At 39.8% G+C, this 25,677-nt stretch overlaps 1 protein-coding gene across 4 annotated transcripts in view; it reads right to left on the bottom strand.

The window, feature by feature from the left end:
- The window catches only part of wdr11 (WD repeat domain 11), a 69,006-nt gene extending 45,052 nt beyond the window's left edge, over positions 1 to 23,954 (bottom strand). For all 4 annotated transcript variants that reach the window (XM_034152139.1, XM_034152141.1, XM_034152140.1 and 1 more), the window contains exons 1-8: positions 23,749 to 23,954; positions 21,386 to 21,497; positions 17,086 to 17,239; positions 16,659 to 16,832; positions 14,892 to 15,093; positions 10,550 to 10,715; positions 7,445 to 7,547; positions 6,611 to 6,809 (exon numbers count right to left, since the gene is read on the bottom strand). In XM_034152139.1, coding sequence (XP_034008030.1) covers positions 6,611 to 6,809; positions 7,445 to 7,547; positions 10,550 to 10,715; positions 14,892 to 15,093; positions 16,659 to 16,832; positions 17,086 to 17,239; positions 21,386 to 21,497; positions 23,749 to 23,834 — 1,196 coding nt within the window. In that variant the 5' untranslated portion in view covers positions 23,835 to 23,954. The remainder of the gene's footprint in view (positions 1 to 6,610; positions 6,810 to 7,444; positions 7,548 to 10,549; positions 10,716 to 14,891; positions 15,094 to 16,658; positions 16,833 to 17,085; positions 17,240 to 21,385; positions 21,498 to 23,748) is intronic.
- Between the last annotated feature and the right edge of the window lie 1,723 nt (positions 23,955 to 25,677).

Here is a 25,677-nt window from a genome sequence, read left to right as displayed (position 1 = left end):
AAATAAATATTGCTTGTGTGAATGATGAATGTGATTCGCCTTTTAATAAATTACTGAACCAGAGGGAGATGGCAGCTTTAGTAGAGGAGGACATGTCTACTGATTTTTTGCATTGATTAGATGCTGCTCGATCAAAAATAGAGCCGCTTCTTAGGTCCTATTTTTAAGACCGCTACAGTGAAGGAGCTTATACACTCGGGGCCTGACCTATAATCGAGCAAATACAGCGGAGTGGAATGTTCCACTCTTAATAACTATTTTTAATTTATCTCTGCTGCTGGCACACTGTGACAACACCACCCTCACGGAGGAAATGGCAGAATAATTATTATTCATGTCAGTATATCCAACCTGGACACAAACCAACTTTTTAGGATTTTTCCTAAATAGTGAGCAAGTGAATGTTAAAGAGGACATATTATGCTCAATTTTAGATTCAGATTTGTATTGTGTGCCTCTACTGCTGCAGCACTTCTTTTCACCCTCTGTCTGGGGCTGTGTTTTTGCAGATCATTTACATGCACAAAAACCTATACAACACTAGTATTCACTTTGTATAATTATGGAGAAAACTGAATATGAATGGCATTATTTAAACTTAAATGTAGTAGTTTGGAACCGAATTTCAGAATAATGACATGTTTCTGTAAAATAAAACCTCCACCCGGTCCTGGGTCTGCCCCATGGTCTCTTCCCAGCTGGACGTGCATGGTGGATCCTAACCAGGTGCATGAGCCACCTCAACCACAACTCCATCGTCCCCTCACTCAAGAACAAGGCCCAGAGATACTATTTTGTATTAAAATGTTATTGCACATTTTTACTTTAACTCCTTTTATTGGTTAAAATATTGTTATTATTTTATTTGGCTTTTTATTGCACATTTTTGCTTAAACTCCTTATAATAATAACACGTTTGTTATTTTTTTATTGTATTTTCTATTGCAAATTTAAAATGTAACCTATTATGAACCATATAAATATTTATATTCCATTTAATTTATTTTGAACATTTTTTATTCAGTAATTTCTTGAATTGAAATATATATTTTTGTAAAAAATATGACAAAAACAACATTCTGACGGTTGCCATAGTGAAGTATTCAGATTCTGACTCTGGAAAATAATCCGTTATGATGTCAGAGGGCAGCATCATTCTAGATCAGGGGTCGGCAACAGGCGGACCGCGGTCCGGATCCGGACCCAGAAGCCGACCTATACGGACCCGGACCTATAATCAATACATTAATAGGGGAATTCAATTTTGACGGGGCGATTCTAAAGAGACGAGTGAGCGATACAGGAAGAGAAACACAGAAGAAGAGACGAGAGAGCGGCAGAGAGAAGCGGAGAGGAAAGTGAGTGAAGAGAATAATTAGCGATACAGAGAGAGAAGACGGAGAGGAGAGTGAACAGGCGTGTTAGCAGCAGACAGGGAGAGACAAATAATTACACATGGTGCTCTCCAAGAAGAGGAAAGTGGACAGTGTGAACAGAGCTTTTAACCCTGAGTGGATCCTGCCCACTGGGAGCACAGAACCACTGTGTCTCATTCAGAGACCGTGGGTGTTTCTCAATCGCGAGTACGCTTGCTTGGTAGCACATGTCTGCCGAGCATCTTGCTTCAGAAGCGAGTCAAGAATACTTCCTGGCATTCGGAAAACGAAGTGTGGAACACGCTAGCAAGTGTGCAGGTGTGCGTCATATGAGAGGCCCCGCCTTACATCTTCCGCCACAGATTTGGGGAAATTGGTCCGTGCGCAAAGCATCGTGGGGATTTTAAGACCGCGGAGTCTACTCATGTGCAGCCTCGATATTTCTCCAAATGGAGTACGCCGGGCTCGGTAGATTTCCAAGTATACTGGAGATTGGAACAGTACTTCGGCGGCACTCGATGACGTAGTATGCTTGAAATAGTGGCTCTGAAGCAGCTTTACTCGCGATTGAGAAACACCCCGTGGCGCTCATTAAAAGTTCCAAAACGCCACTATGAGACAAAACACAAAGTGTTTGACCAAACATTCCCTCTCAAGTCAGAACTGAGGTCACACAAAATAAGCAGTCTCAGAGCCCAATATGATCAGTCCAACAGGATCAAAATTAAAACTAAATATCGTTCCAGGCTAACCAATGAGCACCTGCATGTCTGTATGAGAATGGCCCTGAAACCATTTCAGCCCAGATTTAAACTCCTGGCAGGACAAGCTCGAGCTCAATTCACGCACAGAATTAAAAAAAAGTGAGTGAGGGACTGCAATATAAGAGGGAAAGAAAGAGAAACTTTAAAACTGTTCAATTGTTATGATGTGTAAAGACTGATATTGTTCTATAATCAGCTGAAACTGTTAAGTCATGATGTGAAACAGTTAACAAAGAAAAAGGGAAACTCAAGCTGCTGCTACACTTTATTTTATTTATCTAAAATTAAGCACTTTTAAGATGCACATATTTTCAAAAGCTATTTTATTTATTTACATATCCACAGTATTTTACTGTATATCTGTATAGTTCAATGTTAATTGACAATAAATATTGTTGTTTTTGAATTGTACTTTCTTTATTTGATTGGCAGTCAGTTGTTGATTACATGCAGACGTTGATAAAGCTACAGGCTACTTCAATATATATCACACTAATTCATGAAGCAAGTTAGACATTTTGAAGTTCCGGACCTTTGCATGGGGAGATTTTCTCTAACTGGACCTCGTTGAATTTTAGTTGAATACCCTTGTTCTAGATGATGCTGTCTTGTGACATTATAATTCTAGAATTGTCATCAAAGGCAGAGACAGATTGTTCCAGACAGTGTTCACTCAGACACAAGTTGGTTCAGAGCGAGTTTAACTTTACTACACAAAGTGCAGATTGCAACAGAAACAAAAGACACAGGAGAGAAACACCATGATCCAGTCAAACACAAACGTGGGAGACATGGATTTCATTTCCAGAGAGGTTGAACCTCCGATAAACTTCTACCTCAGCTTCCTGGAAGAGCAGGGCCGCTTTGAGCTGAAGGACAGCGAGGCGAGGCTGAGACCGGGGAAGTCTGAGCGCAGAGTCCACCTGGATATTCAGGAGGACCTGCCGGCTAACTTTCTCGATTACCTCCATGAAAACCGGGAGAAAACAAAGCTGCAGGAGGGAGAGATTACTAACCTCACTGCTGCTCTAAAGAAGTCTGAATGTCTGAATGCTGAATATGCTGCCCAGCTCCAAGAGGAGAAACAGGCAAACAACAAACTATCTGCTGCTCTGAAGGAGGCAGAGCAGCAGCTGGAGAGCAACCGCATCAAGTACGAGGAGGACGAGGCACAGCTCCTCAAGGGGACAGACACAGAAATAAAAAAACTGAAGAAAAGAGAGCAGGAGTGGCAGAGGTTGAAGTCAACCCTGCTCCAGGTCAAAGAGAGGATGAGGCAGAATCTGGATCGGCAGTGGCAGGAGGAGAAGTCAACGCTTCTTCGCGAAAAAAAAAGCCTCAAGCAGAGTCTGCATGAGAAGGAGAAGGAGTGGAAGGTGGAGAAGACTGCCCTCACTGCACTGCAGAAATCCCAGAGCCTCCATCTGGCCCAGGTGGAGATGCAGGAGAAGAAAAGCAAGAGCCTGATGGCTGCTCTTCAGAAAATATTTGAAGATCAGGTGGAGAGGGAGCGCTTCCTCTGGCAGCAGGAGAGAACCTCCCTGCTGCAGCAGACTGAAAAATCAGAGGCCTCATATGCTGCTCAGCTCCACGCAAACGACAAACTAGCAGGTGATCTGAAGGAGGTGGAGCAATAGCTGGAAAGCAACCGCATCCAGTACAAGGAGAACGAGGCACAGCTCCTCAAGGGGACAGACACCGAAATAAAGAAAATGAAGAAAAGACAGCGGGATAGGAAGATGTTGAAGTCAAACCTACTTCAGCTCAAAGAGAGAATGAGGCAGAATCTGGAGCAGCAGTGGCAGGAAAGAAAGCTACCTGACCTACCTGACCACAGTGACTGATGTTAAACACAGGAAGATGTTGACAAAGTACAGACTGAGTGCTCACAGCCTGGCCATAGAAACAGGCAGGTACAAGAAAACATGGCTGCCAAAAGAGGAGCGATCATGCCAACAATGTGGAGGAACTGCTGTGGAGACAGAGCAGCACTTCCTCACACAATGCCCAACTGTTGAACCTATACGGAAACAATTCTTCCCAAAACTCAAACATAAGCATCCTCAAATATTTAAAAATGAAAATGAAAAACTAAAAATACTTCTCGGGGAATATAAAGAGAGCATTGTTGCAGGACAGTTTGTCTCTGCCTGCCACAGTTTGAGGGAATCGGAATGAGCAGATACACCAGGTCTCACATCTTATATATCTTATAGATATATATATCATATTCTATTTTGTATTAATGTTTATATCAATGAAATTAATCTGTATTCCTTGTAAAAACAAAACATGTTCTTTGCAGTTTGTTTATTTGTGTGTATTTTGGATAGATGTTACAACTATACAGAGCTTTGGCAATACTGTATGTAACTATGGTCATGCTAATAAAGCTATTGAATTGAATTGAATTGAATTGAAAGCCTCCAGCAGAGTCTTCAGGAGAAGGAGGACGAGTGGGAGGAGACGCAGAGCTCCCTGAACGCTCGGCTGAAATGTTTGGAGAGCCAGGTCACCAGAAAGGAGAGAAGAAGCAACTGGTTTAAGAAGCTCTTGCCCTGCCTCTACAGTTCCACGCTGAAGGAATGAATGAACTGTGTAATATGTGAAAATATGTAATGTTTGCTGTTTTGTTGTTGTTCAAAAAGGGTAAGGTATTTATCAGGGGGCAGGCACTGGGTTCTTTTAAATCAAGGTTAAAAACCTTTCTTTTTAATGCAGCCTATCCTGAGATTCTTTAACCGTGCCTTATCATTGCACTTTTAGTTACAGCCAGTATTTTATCGCTTTTATGAATTGTCTGAAATACAACATGGGTGTGACAGTGAATGTCACATGAGGCCAACTAGAAAATACAAGAATCAGTTTCAGAAGATAACATCATTTGACTCAGTCACCGGGTAGGAATTTCACGGCGGCCATGACAGTAATATACGTTTCAAAATGATGCCGAAGTAACAAAATACTGATAACGGTTAGTAAAAAACATGAATTAAGGCTTTGACAAGTGTGCAGACAAGACGGCAGGCGAAAAAACCTTTTAAAATCCGTGTTTTCTGAATGGAGATCGGATCGATAGCTGCTCCGTCCACACTCACAACAACGGCCTAAAGACATAAATAAAGCAGCGACTGTATTCGCCATGACACAGACAGTCTGTGGTTTGTTCATGTTGAACTTTTGTCCAGTTTCTGAACAGATATGAGGAGCCGTGAGCTCTGAGTGCTAACAGCTAACGGCTGATGTTTTGGTGTTCTGATTCAACGTCAGTGACGGCAGGCTTAGATCCTCACTGCTGATTAGCTACTGCGAGAACGCGTCAGGCGAATTTGACGCTCGAGTTGAAAAAATGTATTAAAGAGACTCTCGTATACACACACACACACAGACTTTTACATTTCAAAGTATTGCTTGTTCATACAGTTGAATGTTTGAGCTTCACTGTGCACTGCTGAATGATTTATGTGCAGAGTTTGACCCTTGAAGGCTGTTTCTTCTGCTCTGAAATGGAATATATTTGTTACATATTAATAGAATTTTAGATTTTTTGATTTGATTTCGGATTTTTGAATGGGAGAAGTAGTAGATGGAAAACATACCAAACACTAATTATTCAAAGTAGAGTATTTCATTGTATATACAGTAATACTAAGGAGGCATAGGCCTATATGATGATATAATGTTTGACATTATTGATATTAAAAAAGTAATTTGTTTTCCGTGTCATTCGTGTGTTTTTCCTTCATCAGAAAGTGAAGTTATTTATTTGTAAGCTCCAAATCCAAATGTTTCCCTCAATGGCCTTTGTGCCCTGGCATGTGGCCTTTGTGCCCTAAAAGATTGTGTGACACCAAAGGACAAATGGCCTTGCCCTAAAATGACGAAATGTCAAGCCTGACTACAGGAAAGGGGAAAATCCAAAAAGCACAACATGGCCTCTTTAAAAAAGAACACCAGATTTCCGGTATATTGTAGTATGAGACAGCTGCCAACATTTCAATAGTCCTTAAATAGAAAGCACACCTGAATGAAACATCCTAACCATATTCAAGACTATAATAAAATAATGAATCACAAAGTGTCAAAAAACAAAGACATGCCAACCATATTTTATTTAGAGATGCAGATGATTGTGTTTCTAACCACAGCACAATGGCAGATAAGTCTTTCCTTGCCTCGCACATCTCTGTGCACCTCCTTAGTTCGCTAGTCACTAAGAAGACTAAATGTAGGTCAGAATGTTATTTTGTTAAAGTACTTTACAAAACAATTCAAGCACTCAAACTCTCTCTGCTTCTCAGTCCCAACCTTTAAAAAAATGTTATGTAGCTTTGGGGATTTCATCAGAATCAGACCCAGAATAACTCTTTTTACCTCGGGGGGAAATGTGGTTACGTGACAGTTGCAACATTTTAGAAAACATATTTTATAAAACATAAGAAGTTGAAGTTAAAAATGATCTGCGTGTACCTTTGATTGGTGACAGCCCTGCCGGTGTGGGCTTTGAGCTCCCACAGCATGGCTCTGCCGTCGCTGACCATTAGCGCAGCGCTGTTCTCGTTGACGGGGCAGATGACCATGCGATATGGCCGGACTGTCTTGGTGACGCGGATGGCATCGCACTGAGAACGCAGGTCGTACAGCAGCTCGTGGGTACTCTGCTCGGGGTCTGAGGGAGAGGAGGAGAGATGGAGGGAGTTTAACAAATTGAGAAGTAGAACAAAAGGGCAGGATGGGAGGGTGGTGGATCAAAAAATAAGGATTATTGCGGGAGATAAAAATTGATAAACAAATTAAAGGAAATTAAAAAGGGGAAAAGTGGATAAAGACATTGAGTTGATGTCATTTTAAAAGGGAAAAATAAAAAGGTAGATTGGAAGTAGATAGCAGCGTGAGAAAGTCTGATTGAGACACCTGTGAAGAAAATGTTTTAAGTAAGTGTGAGAAGAAACGGGAGATATGAGGAGGGATTTAAGGAGATAAGAAAATAAGACGAGAAATGAATGGCTCACAAAAGGAAATGGCAGGAAAGAAAAGAAATGGAGTAACATGGAAGAGATAGCAAGGAGAGTACGTGGGGGGAGGAAAGGAGGGAGACTCAGCAACAGAGGACTCCCACTGGCCTATAACACTGAGCTAAAGATAAATGAGAGTAAGGGGCTAAATGCTCACTGGAGCATAAAGCAAGGCTACAGGCTCTGACTGCAGTGTGTCTGAAGAGATGATGACGGGGATAAGACAGGAGTGAGGATGGGGGGAGAGAGTACAACCCAGTTAGCATGTACCATGAAGAGGTTTTATTACCTGTTGCTTCCTCTTGGGTTGTAGTGGAGCGACACACTCGGAGGGTGATACAGCCGTTCTCGTGGAGACAGTAGAGGGCGTCCCGCTGAGCGCAGGGAATCACCTGGACCCAGGGAGAGATGTGCGTTCAGAATCAAATGCCAACATGTCTTTTGAATACTTGGTATTGAACAGGTGGTTATTTAGTTTGCTTGTAGCACTGCATCATTGTGTGTGTATTTCATTTTCTTTATTTAGAACCAACCCAAATGTAACAAGATAGGAACAATAATACGTTTACTTGTATTCTTTGCTCTTCACAGATGGATTCAATTACTCATCTTTTTTTTATGATGAATTTATCTTTGGTGAAACTTCTTTTTTTGTAGGCTTCGTTCTTAATTTTTATAAATGTATTCATACAAAATGAAAATAAAGGACAGTAATACTTGTTCAGTGTTGTAATACAATACTGCATTGATTCGGAGTCACAAGAACAAAAATAAACTGCATAATATTTATAACATTATTCTCATAAAATAGGAAAAACTTCAAAAGGGGTGTGTCCTACTTGTGCAGTGTAAAAGTACCATGCAGCATTGACTTATATTCATAGGGTTAAATGCATATAAGCTATCGGAAAAAGGAGCAAGTTGTGAGCTATGAGAGCTATTTAAAAAAAATTGGGGACTTTTCCAAAAAAGTCCTGAATTTTCATAACAATATTCATATAAAATACTAAAATCAAATTTAAAAAAAAGTGTGCCCTTGATGTCCAGTGTATTACTACAATGCTCAAATGATATTTAGCAGAATCATAACTGCTACACTTCTATTAGGGTCCTTCAACCCTGACGTTGTCTGTGCTCCTGATTCTAACAAAAGGACCAATTAGCTGGAACCTAATAACGTTCAATGATTTTCATAAAGAAATGTGACTCCCAAAACAGGTGCAGTATAATGTTCTGTTCAATGGAAAATCACTTGAGGGTTTCAGATCAACATAAAATAAAAACATTTTAAGTCATTATATTAAGAGAGCACATTATATTAACTGGCAAAGTGTATGCCTGAATGCACTCTCAATAGATAAAATAAGCAGAATCAGTGGCGTAACTATCGACGGTGCAGCCGGTGCAAAAGAAATATATATATATATTTTTAATTTTTTTTTTTTGGGGCCCCAATGGCATTGACCGGTTCACGCAGTCTTCAAAGTAACCAAGCAACCTATGAATTTGTAATTTGTCTGTCCAATGACCTTGTTCCCTTTCACGTCATGTGATACCTTGCGTGACGAGCGAACCGTTTAATCAACCTGTACTGTACTGTAGCTAGCAGCAGCAGCAAGTTCGGCAGCATTATAAAAGATGTACTGCAAACCAAAGCACAAGAGCGGCGCTCAAAAGAGAAAGGACAAGAGAGAGTGTATGTCCGTGCGTGTGTGAGCGCATCAGCGTGCGCTTAGGTTTGGGGCGATGGGGGGGGGGGCCCAAAACAATATTTGCACCGGGGCCAATCACAACCTTGTTACGCCACTGAGCAGAATCCATCCGTCTTGAAATGCTTGTGTATATAAAAAAAGAATCGATGTAACTAAGCGACATTATAAGGTGAAAAAATACATACATTTCCATCTTAAATGGCAAAAAAGTACTGAGAGTTGAAAAATGAATTATGGCCAGTTTAAGTACTTATATGGAATTGTCAATCAACCTTTTTTTACAATTATGAGCCTCACCTTTGTTGTTCTAATCATTTTAAACCCAGATCCCCCCCATGGATTGCATTACATGTACAGCAACTGAAGGTACACCTAATAAATGGGATATGTGGCAGATCTGACAGCGTGCAGTATAGATGTGTCTATATTTCCCTGTCTTTCCTTGGAGCGTCTACACTGGTCTGGACCTTTGCTGCAGCGGTGTCATCAGTCATGCAAATTGGCCGAGAGACAAGCACTTTATAACACTTAGAGGAGGGAGGCGTTGGCCGGACAGCGCCTGGGCGGCTGAGTAATACCCCTGGACTCCTGGCTCTGTGACTTCAGGACTTACTCCTCGACTACAAAGGCTTGTTCTCCATCTTTGTACTCTTTAACCATGGATATTTATTAAAAACAAGATCGCTGACAGTCCCATATAAGTATGATTTATGGGAGCGCGATAAAGTTTACAAGTTCACGCTCACAGAAAATGACTGTTGGGATAAATGGAGGAAGAGTAATCTGGGCATTGCTTTTGCATACATGCATAGATATAGGTTATATATTTCAAATGGCATATTATGGCTAAAATAGAGTAGAACTACCACAATGAAAAACGTGAGATACACAACAATTACGAGGGTTATTCACTCACAGACGGACAGAGAGTAGGGAGTGGGAACAGAGTGACATTAAGAGACAGTTTCTGTTCCATTACTGGCTCTGCAGCCGTGACAAATCCTTTATCTAATACCCTCACAGCATTCATCAATTTCCAATTAGAAATCCAGACTTTAAAAAAATGGGAAAGTCACCTAAAGGTCACCGGTGCTGCTGAATGTGGCCGTAGAAAGGAACATAAGGTCAGACAATATGTAAGGACAGTGAGATTTCTGTGCTGACGCTAAGCACTGCCTGGCATTGCTGTTCAGTCATCAGACCTTAATGAGGTGAGCACTGAGAAGGAGGAAGAAAAGTAGAGAACTTTATTATATACAGCAGGCGGAATTGGCTCCCTGGGAGAATCATTGATAAAAAAAGACAGGTTTTGGTAGAGCCCTTCAAGTAAAGTAATGAAGGTAGAAACTGGATCATATTATGGGGAAAGAAGGTGATGTAGGAAGCGTGTTGGAGCGAGACAGCGCAGCCGTGCTTTCATTTATCTCGCCCAGACTAACTAAGACGTCGGAGCAAAAATTGGGAAACATGCCTTGAAATGCAAAGAAGGAATGTCTTTCCCTAAGACAGAACTCTGTGAATACAAAATGAATGCAATTGCAAAACGAGCCACCTGCTCTCCACCAAAAACTAGGTTAACTCTCTTCAGGTTTGCGATTTCCACAAACTTGGATTCTTTCAAGCTATACAGAGATAACGATTATATCATTTTTGCTGTTCATGTACTGTACAGCGTGCCTCACCTGAACGAAGGGCACCCCGGAGCGCTCGATGGCCACCACCCCCACGGTCTGGCTGAGCTCCAGGTCCAGGATGAGGATCTCTCTGGGGTAGAGCAGCAGCATGTGGTTCCTCTTGGACGGCAGGTAGGACAGCTGCAGACAGTCGTTCAACGTCACCGCCTCCGCACTGCAGCGCCACAGGAAGAGGAGGACCGGGGGATGCACACAAAGTAGAAAAATACAATTAATTTCAGTGTCAGGTAATCTGAACTGGGAAAAATGTTCTCGAAAAAAAGGGTTAATGGTGTATTAATGTATTTCCTACACGTTGGCCATTCTTGTTTTAGACACAGCACACAAGACATGTTTCAAATGACCAAACTTTTTTTATTAATAAGTAGGAAAATAAAGTTTGTCTAATTCAGCAGACACATCGCCAAAAATATATAATAAGCCTCTGCTGCAACAGCACACTTATATGCAAACACACCAATGTGATGATGGATTTAAAACAAGCTTTAAAGAGGACATATTATGCTCATTTTAAGGTTCCATATTTGTATTGTGTGCCTCTAGTGTGCCATGTTTACATGCTTTAATGTTCAAAAAGCTCTTTTTCTCAAACTGCCTGTTAATTTTTGTACCTCTTTTCACCCTCTGTCTGAAACCAGAGCCCAGTCTGCTCTGATTGGTCAGCTGGCCAGCTCTTTTGTGATTGGTCAACTGCTTAGCAATGCCCGCACCTTAGCCTATCGTATACAATGTGTTGGAGAGCTAGCCAATAGAAGCGCAAGTGTTACATAGTGATGTCACTAAGTTACAGAAGTAAACAAAGGACTAAAATCGAGGCGTTTCACGCAGGGGGAACTGCAAAAAACTCCCTCTGGAGGGAACTTGGACTTTTGTCATCTGAACTTTGGTATTTCAGCCTTTGCTGAACATTCAACCGCACAAAAACATATATAACACACTACAGGAGGACCTCTTTAATAGAAAAAATGTCTCTTTCCTAACATCAAATTGATATTTATTTATGTCTTCCCATACAGAAGGATGGATGAATTAGTTATTGCGTTTGTGGCCTCTGTGAGTCACAGGCAAATGAGGGAGAACTTAAAAGTGAATTTGGTATAATGATAGGACGCTGATGAATTTATTTGCAGCATCACAAAAAAAGCCATTGAATTATTTAACGTGTTTTAAAAATGTATGTTTCCTGTAAGTCCTTTCATCTGTGTTTAAGTCATTACAAATGCTATATCCATGGCAGCAGCGAGGTCTGATCTCTCCATTCGACAACAAAGGCGTCACAAATACTTCAATTCAATCAAAAGGGAACAGAGGGCAGGTTTGGCAGAATTTATGAGCAGGCCAAGGTCGTTACTCATTCCTACAGCTTCATTCCTTTAGGTCACCATGAGATGAAATAAAAGAGACAAACTTTATAACACAATGGAGATCATTATCATCCGGGGAAAGGCACAACAGATGAAATGGACTCAATTGGGTAACCTTTAGGAGTTGCTGAGCTAAATCACACAGTTACTGAAGTCAGGCGAGGCAGAGATTGGGACTGGAGCGACCAAAGGCAGAAAACATCAGAAAGAAAGAGTAAAAGAGGCTTCTGTGTATTAGATGGAATAAAATAAAAAAGACAGAGGGAAAGAGAGAAAGAGGAAAAGCAGAAAAAGAGAAGAGAAAGTCTCGTTAACCAAACCCTCGCAAAAGATTCAACTGTATTTCCAAAACATCACACCCTCCTCTTTGCTGTGAATAACCCATGAAGGTTGCAGCAGTCCGGGGATCATACATAGTGATACACCGCCACATACGTGCACACACACAAAGCACATGAGGCAACCTCAGAGGACCGCTTTTACTGTCTTTCAACAGAAGTGTTATTGTTTATTCATGATAAATAAACATAAATGACCCAGAGGACCTTCAAATCAAATGTTTATACATATAATGTAGTCAGATTGAGCTTCTGATGTCCATAGAATAAACTCACAAAACTTCATACTGGCAGGCAGTGGTGCATAAATTAACAATTTGGCCTTGATTCTAAAATGAGCAACAAATGTGTGCATAATTATGTTTTATGATAGAGACCCCTCAGTTTTGGCTAAGAGAAGACCACAGCAGCTGGAAATGGCAGAGGCTTGCTATGAAATAGTTTGGTTCATTTCAGGGTTTGACCCAGTGATGGATCACATGTCCGCCAAATGGGAGGTTATGTTTTTGGCCCGGTTAGTCTGGCAGCGAGATTACGATAAATCTTCTGGCTACATTTTCATGGAACTTAGTGGAAGCATATCGCATAGGCCAACAAAGAACTCATTACAATTTGGAGGGGATCCAAATGACAGGGCAGACACACAGATCACTTTTCACTAACATTAACATTGCAAGGGCAAATAATGAAATAATCATAGCGGTAGTTTTGGACAGAGAAAATTCAAATGAACGCCCCTCAAGATATCAGCTATGGTCTGAATTTAACATGTAGCAGGTGAATTGTTAGGGCAGAATACAGTATTCTATCACATGAATGTCTTGTTACCAAGGTTATTGTATCTTACTCACTATACTGTTCACTCATTTTACACCCTTTCAGAGCTGTATTAAGTTACTGCTAATTCATAAAGGAGCATCCTACTGCTACATTAAAATTGGTGAAACACTAGGTGGATTGTTGTGAAACAGTCACAGGAAACTCAATCTATTTGTTGTTGTTGTTAGCGTATGTTCATCAAATGCACAAGACAGGTCCACTGTTATTTTCTGCATTTCTTCATTAGCACACTGAGAACGGCACTGTGTGCCGGTGAATGGAGGTTCCGAGGCTACAGGCTTCTACAGGTAAACAAGTTTATTGTGCCCTGCTGTGTGGAAAACTACTCGCGCTGCCTGCAGCAGGAACTGATGGAAAAGCTGATTATTGACACACTGACTTCTTTATTAAAACAACATGAATTTGCTATGGTTGCTCTTTCCCAAATCATCAGTTGCTCTTCTGTGTATTTCTAGCAAACTAGCTGCTTTCGAATGTTTGCTCATTCCCAAAATGGTGGGACATATAAACCTCATGGGTTGTTGGCAATGTAGCTCAGTGTCTGACATCTTAAGGATAAGTAGCATTAGATGTAGAGATATTACAATACTGACAAGGTTGGTCGCCTTTGTTATTGTTTGTCATATTTGTGCTGGCTAAAAAACTGATGAATAGATATCTGATGAGACACTAATGTGTATGATGTAATACTGTTTTCAACATGTTTCTGATAACATACATTGATATCAGTCTTGTTTAAATACCCCAATATATCAACCACAGGCAGACAGCACCAGAGAGGAGAGATACCGGAACGCGGACAAAGGCGTAATGATGGAATACAGCATTTTCCAGAGCAATTACACACTGCGTTAGAGGTGAGGGAAGAACGTGTCACACACCAACAGAAGACACAAAGAGTGAAATGGACATGGCGGCCGAGTGGAGTGAGAGAGAATAAAGAAAAGTAAGATTAATGGAGTGGTTGTTATTAGAGCTGGTTGAGTAGGTGGACAGAGAGGCGGCTATAAATAAGCCTGTGTGACAGTCACAGCCACTCAGGCAGGATGCAGGCAGCACATCAAACAGGCCTTTGGTCCCTGATCCACCAAAACTTTTTGTAAAGTTATGTCTAACACAATTAAAATGTCAGTGTTCAGTTTAATACTTAATGGAGAAAAAAGAGGTACTCGTTTTTGTAAATTGAAGTATTGAACACAGGTGAAGTCACAACACATAATACATTTATTCATTTTAACTTGTTTAACCCTGAGAAGGAAAATTCAATTTTTTACTTTATCACATTGATCAATCTCAAATCTTGCTTGGGTAGAACAAATAAACAACCTAAGGCACAAAATGAAAACATAATCCAAAATCCATTATTATTCTCCAATAGCGAAACCTGTTATTTCATCCTTTTGATGTATGTATTTTTTGTTGTATGTATTCTACCAAACATCATTTCTCCCATATGTAATTTCTCCCAAAGAGGCAAGTAGACTTAACCACATAGTGACATCACTTTGTAACACCAGTGCTCCAACACAATGTATGTGATTTGCTACAACAAATACAAATACAAACACTTTAGATATCCTTAGACCAAGACATTGTTTGATAAAATTCTTGGAACTGCTTGTATAAAACTCAAGTGAGTTGACCCAGAGCAAAGTCCTTGATTCGTAGTTGTTCTAGTAAAACTTTTAGGGACCTTACTTAAAATGCAGAGAAGTTTGCTGGTGGATTTACTGACATATGGGCAAAGTTTTAAATTAGCAATACATTTATAAAAAAAATCCGACTTACGTGGGTTTTTCATTGGTGATGAGCACTTTGACCTTGTTGAGGGCCTTCTTGGCGCCTGTGGGGGCAAGGGAGATGGCGGAGGCAGGCTTGGTGTGGGCGGGGCTTGCATGGGGGCTGGCGATGTAGACCTTTTTACCAGCGCTGCCCGGGGGTTTGGAGTGGGAGAAGTCTGTGATAAAGACTATTCCTTCACTGGTCAGCACTGCCAAAAGACAGAGAAAAAATGTTTAAAAGCTGCATATGCTGTCACAACTGTCAGTAAAGAGAAATGGTAAAATATATTTATTTCAATTTAAAAGGAAGGCAGCAAAGTCTCTCTCATATGTGACCCGCTCTATCGAAATCAGTCGGAAGTCGCAACGGCTCATTTCAAAATAAACGTGGATTTGCATAAAAAACTATTTTTTCGGGATTCGGGTGTTTTGTTTGATTTTAAATAAACAAATATTCTTGGCTTTCAGAATATGAAACTTTTATTTCCAAAATCACACGATAAATACATTTTTGAAGCTTGTAAAGGGAAGATGACAGGCACCTCACTCGCAATCTGCTCTTCCACAGCGCCGCACCCCCTCCCTCCGGCTGAAATTATGAATGTAAGGCATATAGTAATCATAGATAACACGGCAGGGTCCGTTACAGTTTGTTTTCATCTGATTTCAAATAAACAAAGTCTTGGCTTTCAGAATATTAAACTTGTTTCGGCAAATTTAGATGATAAATACAACTTTGAAGCTTGTAACGGCATAATTACTAGGGATGCCAGCGATTATTCGATTTTTCGAATATTCGTTACAGTCTCCATAATCGAAAAATATTTTTAAAATTCGATTTTATTTATATATATTTTTATTATTATTTATGTTTTTCTTTTTTTTCCTTGCTTAGTTTCAACCAAAATATAGACTAATGCTAATAATAGTAATAGTATTAATAATTGTAAATGGCCATTGGTCACACCACCAGTTTGTTTTACTGTAAACTTGGAGGAAGCCAGCAGCGCAGGCTGCTGCAGCCTGCTACACACCGACCCCGCCCCCCCCCCCCCTCTCTCCGTCACACGTGCGATTGATTTATTGGCGATATACAGAACAGTGAGAACAACACAACTAAAGATGAACAAAGCGGCACGTTCAAAGAAGAGTTCCTCGTGGAACTACTTCGAACTGATAAGTGCAAATTAAGTAAAATGCAAGCTCTGCGAAAAGACTTTGGTCTACCACAGCTCAACATCAACAATGCGTTCGCATTTGAGTGTGAAGCATGCCAAAGAAGTGCCTACAGAGAAAGACGCAGCACAGCCGGCCATTACTAACTTCACTTCAAGGCCACGTCGTTGTGATGACAGGCGTGCAGGTGACATAACTGCACTAATCACCAATATGATAGTGTTTTTTTTTTTCTCTCCCGCGGGGGGCGGGAGGGCGAATAATCGATTAATATTCGCCAGGGCTGTCCGATTTTCAAATTTGATCATGGTCAGTTTCTGGCATCCCTAATAATTACAAGCGGAGAACGGAGTAATTTAACGTCACAGCAGTTATAACAACAGCCGGTGTTTCTCGTGAGTGTTTTCCCCGGGAAACAAACACAATATACACAAACGCAAAAAAAATCACACACACCCCCCACCCCCCCCCCACATATGTGTAATCTTAAATCTAATTCCACCTCCAATTACAAAAAAGTTAACAAAATTAAAAATGTAAACAGTGTATAAACAAAGGCTGAGTCACATTTTCTTCGACACATTTGTTGATAACTTACATGCCATATTGGAGGGGTCAAAGGGGTCAAATGAGAAGGAGAGGATGTTCTCAGCGTAGCTCTTCTTCCACAGCTTGGTGCCCGTGTCTCCGTTCCACAGCACGATGTAGTTGGGAGGGTGGATGGCCAACAGTAGATCACGAGACGCATCCTGATTCCATAACCACTCCAAGTCTGGCAGAGAAAGAGCAAGAAACAGAGGGGAGAATAAAGAGTAAAGTAAGTGCCAGAACAGAAAGGGCAGAGAATGATGGTAAGAGCTTCTTAATGAAAACAAATAGTCAACAACAGTTCCAAGTTTCTCCTTGGCAGGGCCCCTGGGGGTGATATCCTTCCTGTACAGAACTGAGGGACAAGAAATCAATCCAAGCCTACATGAGAGAAAGAGGGGGGGGGGGGGGGGGGGGGTTTGTGGAGGGTATCTTACCCTGGATAGGTTTGGAGTGCTCCTGGATCTCACAATGGGCGGTGCCGCTAACCACATCCCACACTATGATCTTCCCCGAGGCGTCTCCTGAGGCCAGCCGCAGACAGTAGGGAGAGCTCTGGTTGTGATAGTAGTTCTCCCTGGACCATTTCACCTACAAATCACCAGAGGTAACGTACAGTAAGTTAAAGTAGCAATACTACCGTGTAAAAATACACAGCTGCAAGGAAAGGTCCTGCATTCAAATTCCTACTCAAAAAAGTACAAAAGTATAAGGATGAAAATATATTTAAAGTAACAAGCGAAAAGGACTCATTATGCAGTATAGCCCATTTCAGAATCGTATATATTACATTATTGGATTATAGTTATTGATGCATTATTGTTTTCATAACTTCAACATTACATTTGGTAAAGGTTGGGTTTATTTGAAATACTTTGAATTCAGTTGGTTAGCTTTACATGTAATAATATATCTTAAAACAGCAATCTCCCTTGGATGTTTTAATCCTTGAAAGTTAATGAACATTTGGGGCTAGTAACCCAGGGGATCAGTGTCTGGGGACTTTGTCCTGGCTGGTTTTCTCTGTGTATGCTGCTCGGGACGTATGTGCCATACACACACACAGCTCATGTTCGGAGAGACCTTAAAGAAAGGCATCAGTAAAGTGGAACTTCTGTGTGAACTATTCATATCTTAAACTGCACTGTAACTTTTTATTCATGTGTTTTTTTCTTTTAATGTTTATTTTATTATCTTTGCTTTTTAATGACTGTTTTTAAATGCCTTTTTCTGAATGTCTTTCATTGTTGTAAAGCACCTTGAATTGCCTTGTGTTGAAAGGTGCTATAAATAAACTTGCCTTGCCTTGAATGGCTTTTAATTTTGGTTCATTTTAAATGGTATCATTGTTCATGTTTTGTTGTTTTTCTGTATCTTGCTCTGTTAAGCTCTTTGATATTTGATCTTAAGTACAGTTATTGAGTAAATAGACTTCCACCACTGCCCAACACAAAACATATGATTAATGTTTGCCAGTCGCTATGGAAACATTGCAAGACTTTTACATGAAAGAAAATGATGAATTTGACTGAAAACAGAGGCAATATTGTCTGTACTGTAGGTCTATCCAGATCAGGTATTGTTGTGTATAAGTGCTTTTACATGTTAACTATGGTGCATATAAAGCAGGGTTAAGGGAAAGAAAAACGATGCAGTTCCAAGAAACACACACCATAGAAATGTATGCTAAAAAGACAAATGACTTGGAACAAGTTTGTGTTTAAATAATTGATTATGTATGTGTATTCTTTCCTGAATAGGCATGCTCCGTGCTATGCCAACTCCTTCCTTTTTTTGTTCTCCCTTTTATTCTGCAAGCTTTCTTGTGTCGGGCTGTGTGGTGAGGAATGACTCGCTGCTGTGGCTGCGGTGCTTTACAAGATTAAAGTGTGCTTTGCTGTGAGGAATGAGAGTCTCGGATTGAGCCCAGGCACTGATAATCACCACACGATTTATTGCCCATTATTTACCCTTCTACAAAGCACACACACATAAACCATACACACACATAAGCTGACACAAACACACATACATAGAAGGGCTATCTGTTAATACAGAAGCAACCTTTATCAGTGTTTTTTAGCTTACAGTGAAGCAGCGCTCAGTGTTTGTGCCAGAAAGCAACCACAACAACTTATCTCAAGGTTGCACAATGATAACAATAATTCTGATGAAATAATACTCCATCAGTACGTGTGTGTTTTTATTTCATGGAGGAAAAATATTTTCTTTTGCAACGAATAACAAAACACTTTTTCCTTAAGGTTCCCTGTGACAGCTACCGTTGCTTGGAAACAGGTTGTGAATTGCAATATGGGGAAATACATTTAATGAATTTACTGTATATCAGACCACAAGCAAGACATGAAATAGCTAGCTCATGCACCCTGTGGTCCTTACGCCTTACTTTCAACCACTAGGAGGCTACCTCGCCTGAAGGAGAGCGGTTAGCAGTTGAGGAGACGGACCTGCAGTTAGCGGCTATTGTAACGCGAATTATGTCAGCGCAAAGCCCAGCATCTGGGTGTCAAAGCGAGCCAGTGGAGAAGCACATTTTATGTTGCTAGCAGTTTGAGTATCTTCAGCTGCCTCAGGGTATATGCAGGAATCCTGAAGTCAAATGTAATACCTTTGAAGACCTTTATTAAGACCCTTTCCATACATTTTAAGACCTCATCGCAACTTTGAGTTCTAACCGGTTACATTGGCGACACACTTTACCTCACATTTACTATATACAGTATTATTATATACAAGATAATGAATTGTGTGACCAACCCAATGCAAGGTTTATTAGAAAAAGAAACCATTAGAAAGTAGTATTTGATTTAGGCATTGTTCCCAAGAGATAAATCTGACAGACTACTGAAGCCTCCTCTCCACATGAACTTCAACCTCTCTGTCAAGGTCAGGTTTAATGCAGTATGCTGCTTTTTTGCTTCTGGAGACACACTTTGTGCTCTTTCATTCCAGTAACACTCCTCAGAAACCATTAGAAACCAGTATTTGACCAATAAACAAAACAATTGACAAAACTTTGAACTATGAAATATATTAAACTTTGGTGAGCGTGTGGCGCAGTGGATAGAGCGTTGGGGTTCGGATCAAGGGAGCACAGGTTCAAACCCCACTGCAGTCAGCATGTCGTTGTGTCCCTGGGCAAGACACTTCACCCCAAATTGCCCACAGTATTGAGTATGTAAGTCGCTTTGGATAAAAGTGTCTAACAAGTAACATGTAACGTAATGTGAGCTTCAGCGGGGTAATGCCATATAGGAGCTCCCTCACAAATACCCAGTAGTTAAATTGGGCCGGGCTGTCCGGGGCTAAGCCCCGGGACATAGGACGATGCTCTGACGTAATCACCCTCGCACATTTGTCATGTTTACAAAAAACGATATATGTTAAGACTTTTCTCGTTCTTAATATAGACTATATTTAGGGTCGATATGTGTTGACTTTACTTTAAAATAGCAGATCTCTGTGACCGGATATAGTTTTTTTGGCTTAGTGAACGTGTGTCTCTTCCTTGGAGGAGCAGCATCGCCCGGACTCCGCTGCTCCTCCTCCGTGCAGAGAGTCTGCACTACAGAGGTGAGTGTCAGCGACGTGCAGTCAGGGGAGGCACGGACTGGCCATCGGGAGAGTCGGGACTTAAACGCGCCGGCTTTCTGGCTAGCACTTAGCATGTGGGACCGGACAGCTTTGTTCCCCATCGACAGTGGCGATTCTAGAGTCTGTGGGGGGCCCTCGAACCAGCTTTCATCACCATCAGTGGCGCCCCAACACACTCCCCTAGAGGGGGTTTCCCGACATGTCGTTGCAGTAAATTAAAGGGTGTTTCATGTTGTTGTTGCTGTGGACCTTCTTAATACCTTGGAAAATGCCGTTTAATACTTTTTAATACTTTTTAATAGCCTTAATTTTCGCTACATTGATTTATCAACTTTTAATACTTTGTAAGACCCCGCGGACACCCTGTGCCTACTGAAACCCCTCTCATGCCCCTCTCCGGTATTTTTACCTGAAATGTACAAAATATCAGCGAGAAATTGGCACATATCTATATATATATATATATATATATATAAAAGACATACTGTAAGGGCACTAGACACATTAAAAGCTTAGAAACCATAATACCCATACATATTTGCTGACTTTAAGTGCAACAGGTATGATTCTGCATCTAGGAATCGGGTATTCAATGAACACTTTGAGATTCAGAAAGAACTAAATTGGAAAAAGAAGTGAAACATGAGGCCCAAACCAAAATGTCTTCATACAACAAATTATTTTTGATTAGCCTTTATTTGAAATATTCTACACGAATTAATCAGTTAATTGTCTGATTACTTTTTTAGGTTTTCAGCTTGACTTATTGACAGATATCAAAGGCTATTATGTATCCAATGGAGCAGAGTTGAAAATGTAAGTCAGTTGATTGGTAAGTCAATTGAAAAAAAGAATGTGATCTCCAAAAACATTTAGAACAATTGTGAAAGTGATAAATTGTTCCACCCATTTTCAAGCAAAAAACATTTGCTGTTTGGATACTTGGACATCACTGTGAGCTGTTGGAAACTGTTGTAGGCATTCTTTTATGTATCAACACAATTTAAGCTAAACAAATGATACTCAAATTCAGATGAATAGTATTGAGGATACACATATTAGTAGATGCAGCTCTACACTGCAAATATAAACTGCTGAAAAAAGTTTACTTTGTGAACTCACCTTGACCACGTTGGCTTTGTGCCGCTCCAGCACCTGTATGGTCTGAGACGTCTTTGGATCGATGATGAGAATACTGGAGTGACATCCCTGAGCTATCAGCCCCTGCCAACCCCTACAGAAAATGAGACCGGAGAGAAAGATAGGAAAAGGAGTCAAAGATAGAGTGAATTATGAGGTAAGTGAAAAGGACAGAGTTCATACACTTTTTCACCAATGATTTTCAATGACTTCTCCATGACCTTTACCTAATTTTCCATGACCAAAACAATTACTCTTTCTCAGCGGTACCACTGAAAATGGTTTATTTTAACATGGAACAGGAAAATAAGGTCTGCATATGAAACATGTTGTGCCTATCTAAAACAAATCAAATAGGCTTACTAGCTTCTCCAGGCTAAAGCAACTAAAATCTCTCACCAGCAAAATACCTCGACAGTTAAATGCCATTTTACGTTTCATTACTATACGATACAGTATTTATTATCATTATAGTATTACTATTTCGGCGATTAGATAAAATATAAATTATATTTGATGCAACTTTAGTTAAATTTCCATGACTTTTCCAAAACTTTGGGAAAGATATTGTTTTCCATAACTTTTCCAGGGCCTGGAATTAGCATTTTGAATTTCCATGACTTTTCCAGGTTTTTAATGACGGTAAGAACCCTGAAAGGAGCTGAGATTTTTTCCTGACACAGAATAAAAACAGAGGGTCTGTGAGTGCGCGGGCATTGAGCCAAGACCACAAGACCCCAAGAAGAACATTTCAACTTTCATTTTGTGTTGGGAAAATACTGAATGTACTCTTTCAAGGACAGAGTTGCATATGATAACAATGGCCCAAGTGTATAACAGTGTATATAACAAGATGTATGATTACCTAGTAAAAGCCACACATGCCACACTGTTTTAAAGTGTATGATAAGCTATGTGGCAATGATTAACATGATGATTCAGTCTCTAGGGAGATATGGCAAAGATGATCATTTCTGACGTGGGCCTCAGCTAATCTGAACAAAGCATGGTATACTGCTTTGAACCGTTGTTTCTCCATCTTGTGACTGTAAAACACCCACACTTCCATTCTTGCAAGGATAATAAATACATGTATCCTGTTTTGAAACTCAAGCCGGTGACTAGTGACATTTTTCTAACAATGAGCAAAAAATGTATGACCATCAATCCACTCCATGTCTACATATTTCACATCTTTCAGTATGCATGCGTGATGGGACTACAGAAAGGTCACAAATCAATTCCACATACAAAATGTAAATTCCAATATTAAATATGTTATTTTGTATGGACTTTCAAAGTACAACAGACTGATACAACTCAGAGCAAAGGAAGTGTGCACATTAATCAAAATAGTGGAGTATAAAAAGGTAGCTGCAAGTGAAGACAATTTACAACTTAAACCATTAATAATCTTCCATATCATTGCCATGTTTTCTACATGTATGAGGAAATGATATCCACTGAAAGCGTTTTATTAAAGATGAATGGTAAGTCTCACTTGTTATCGCATAGATTAATACATTAATCATTGCCAGCTTCATGTATGGGGAATACAACTTGGTGACAATTGGATTCCTACACCTTTTAAAAACACTTTTCAATCATTTTCTTGGTGCGTTTTCAATCTTTTTCCATGACTTTGCACAATTTTTTATTTGAATTTTTGTATTTTATTATATATGTTGCATCGTTGGAGGAGCTCGGGTCATAAGATTTTCATTGCCATTTCTACACTGTAGCATATGTGTATATGACATTAAAACCTTTGAATCTACTACAATCAAAATCTAGTGTATTCGATATTTGACACTGATAGAGATCTTCATTGTATTATATATTTAGCATTGATGTCATAGAGGTGTTGTTAATAGTATGCCACGTAATATAAATACATAAGGAGGATAAAGCATTAGAAACATGACATTTCAGTAAAGTCCAGTACAACACATCTGCAACCTACAACCTCATTAAATAACATATTAGGTTTAATATGTAGAGTGTTTTTATCACAGGCCCGGAAATGCAATAACGCATAGGAAGTCACAGTGAAGTCGTGCTCCCTGCTGGAATACTATGGGAAGGTAAGGGTTACAAAATGCATCAGGCCCAGCAAACTGTCACATCCCTTCACATCACATCACATGACACAGGATGCCCTAAGTGTTATGTTCTGTTGGGAAAAATCGGCATAATAATTATTGCCGGTAGCAATAAAAGGGAACAATGTAACGTGATGCATATATAATATAATTAGCATTTATCAAACATGAAATGACATACGCACGCATTGACTAAATGAAGAAGCTACATAAAGATGCTAACGGCAGATGTGCAGTACTCACCAGTCTACAGCGGCTTTATTCTGCAAATGGAGAGTGCCAGTCAGAGTCCGAGCCGCGAGTTTGATGTTGACAGTGTACGGAATCATTGTTGCTACGCAGTATTTTTGCTACATTAATATTTGTTGACCAAAAGCTGCTAAAGTTGTTTAGCTTCAGCGCTTCGGCTCTGTTGTTGAGATTTCTAACAGGAAGTGAAACGGTGTTTCTGAATGGAACGTCGTGTAGGAACAAATCCCAGCGATGAAAGGTTCCAAAGCTGAGGCTTCACATTTGATCATGATCACAAAATGTCAAATGTGTTTATAGAGAGCACACGTAAACAATGCTATGATAGTATGTTATATTCGTTCACTTTTTTTTATATTTCCAATATTGCCACAACAATGTAATTTTGTCACTGTTAAGTGAAAAAGTTACATTGACATTTAACCATAGACTGTATATAAAGCATTTAACCAATGTTTAGTTGTAGAAAATAATTCAGTAATTTAGTTTCAATTGAATGTGAGTTAGGCTATTACATATCAAATATTATAACAATATTAATATTACATGGGCAATATTACATTACATTTAATATTACAACCCAAAATGTCCTTGTTTAAAAAAAAGTATAAGCCATTTTATTCTAAAATTGCAGTTTCTTGTCATAAAAATCTTCATAAAACCCCATTTGTTTCTATACGCAGAAGTGACATTCACTATTGTTATTCATCCCATCATTTGAAAATGGTATAATAGCCTGGAAATGTTTTAAAACATCTAATGATAACCTTTTCCCCCATAAACTGTCATCATTATACGCGCCCCCTGCGTGAACGCCATCAGACTCCGATAATCTCGTGCCCTCTGAGTGCATCAGAGTCTGAAGTGCTAGAGTAAACGATCTTCACACAGTGGAAGTTGATGACAATATATTGTTGTCTGATGGGCTTGGAAACACACCCCTGAGAGAACAGTGCAGCGGTTTAAACCACATAAACTACCCTGAATAACTTTTGGCAGATCAAACAAAAATCTTTCTGCCTTTTATTTATAGGCTCTTCCTCACTGCAGTGACACAAGTTAGCACACTGGTAGATGTAGTTGAGTGAATCATGGGAAAAAACATGACTTTATGACTCTGGGGAAGAACACCCTGTCCAAGATTATTACAAAGATTCAATTCTTTCATCTCCTACACAGCCCTGCTGCAGTCAGTTTCCTTTGTGTTCTGTCATGCCTAACTGCGACTATATACAGCACAAAAAGCAACATTTTACTCAAAACCCATAAAGAACACAATTAGCTTTAGTTCCTGGCAAGAATTAGCCTTTAAATATGAAATTCTCTGGTGTGTTAAGACAAAACCTGTGGTGCAAAACTGGAAAGAAATGCATAGAAACAGCTAAAAGAAAAGAAAAATATTTCCCCATAAATTGGTATGTAACAGCATTTGCTTTCTCCTGCACTGAGTGTGACTTAATTAAAAAAGGTTCCACCATACTAACTTGCGAGGTTGCAAGTGCAGCACTGTTATTGGTGATATTCAGAATAGGAAATAATAAGATGAATTATTATATGGTCATTTCTTCAGGGAGAAAAAACATGTACATTTTGCATTGTCTAGACACTGCATTTACACACTGTTTTTTTTTTAACAAAAAAAGCTTATACGTGAATGATGATTTATCAAACTTTTCAAATTGGCTCTTGTTCTATATTGTGAACTATTATAATCCAATTGAAGGAGAAAGGAATTCCAATATTGTGGCAGAAAGATTAAATGATGAAAACATGTTTCATGTCTGGTTATTGGATTCATTTGAATTTGGTTAACTCAAGTTTGCATCCCACATCTGTCAAGATCATCTTGTGGTCATGGTGTTCTGCACAATGTACACACACAGAATCTCTGATATTCATCACAATTATTGCTGTCTTTAGAAA

The sequence above is a fragment of the Trematomus bernacchii genome, unplaced genomic scaffold (genome assembly GCF_902827165.1).
Source record: "Trematomus bernacchii unplaced genomic scaffold, fTreBer1.1, whole genome shotgun sequence".
NCBI classification, from domain to species: domain Eukaryota; kingdom Metazoa; phylum Chordata; class Actinopteri; order Perciformes; family Nototheniidae; genus Trematomus; species Trematomus bernacchii.
This window is presented reverse-complemented; position numbering and strand designations above follow the sequence as displayed.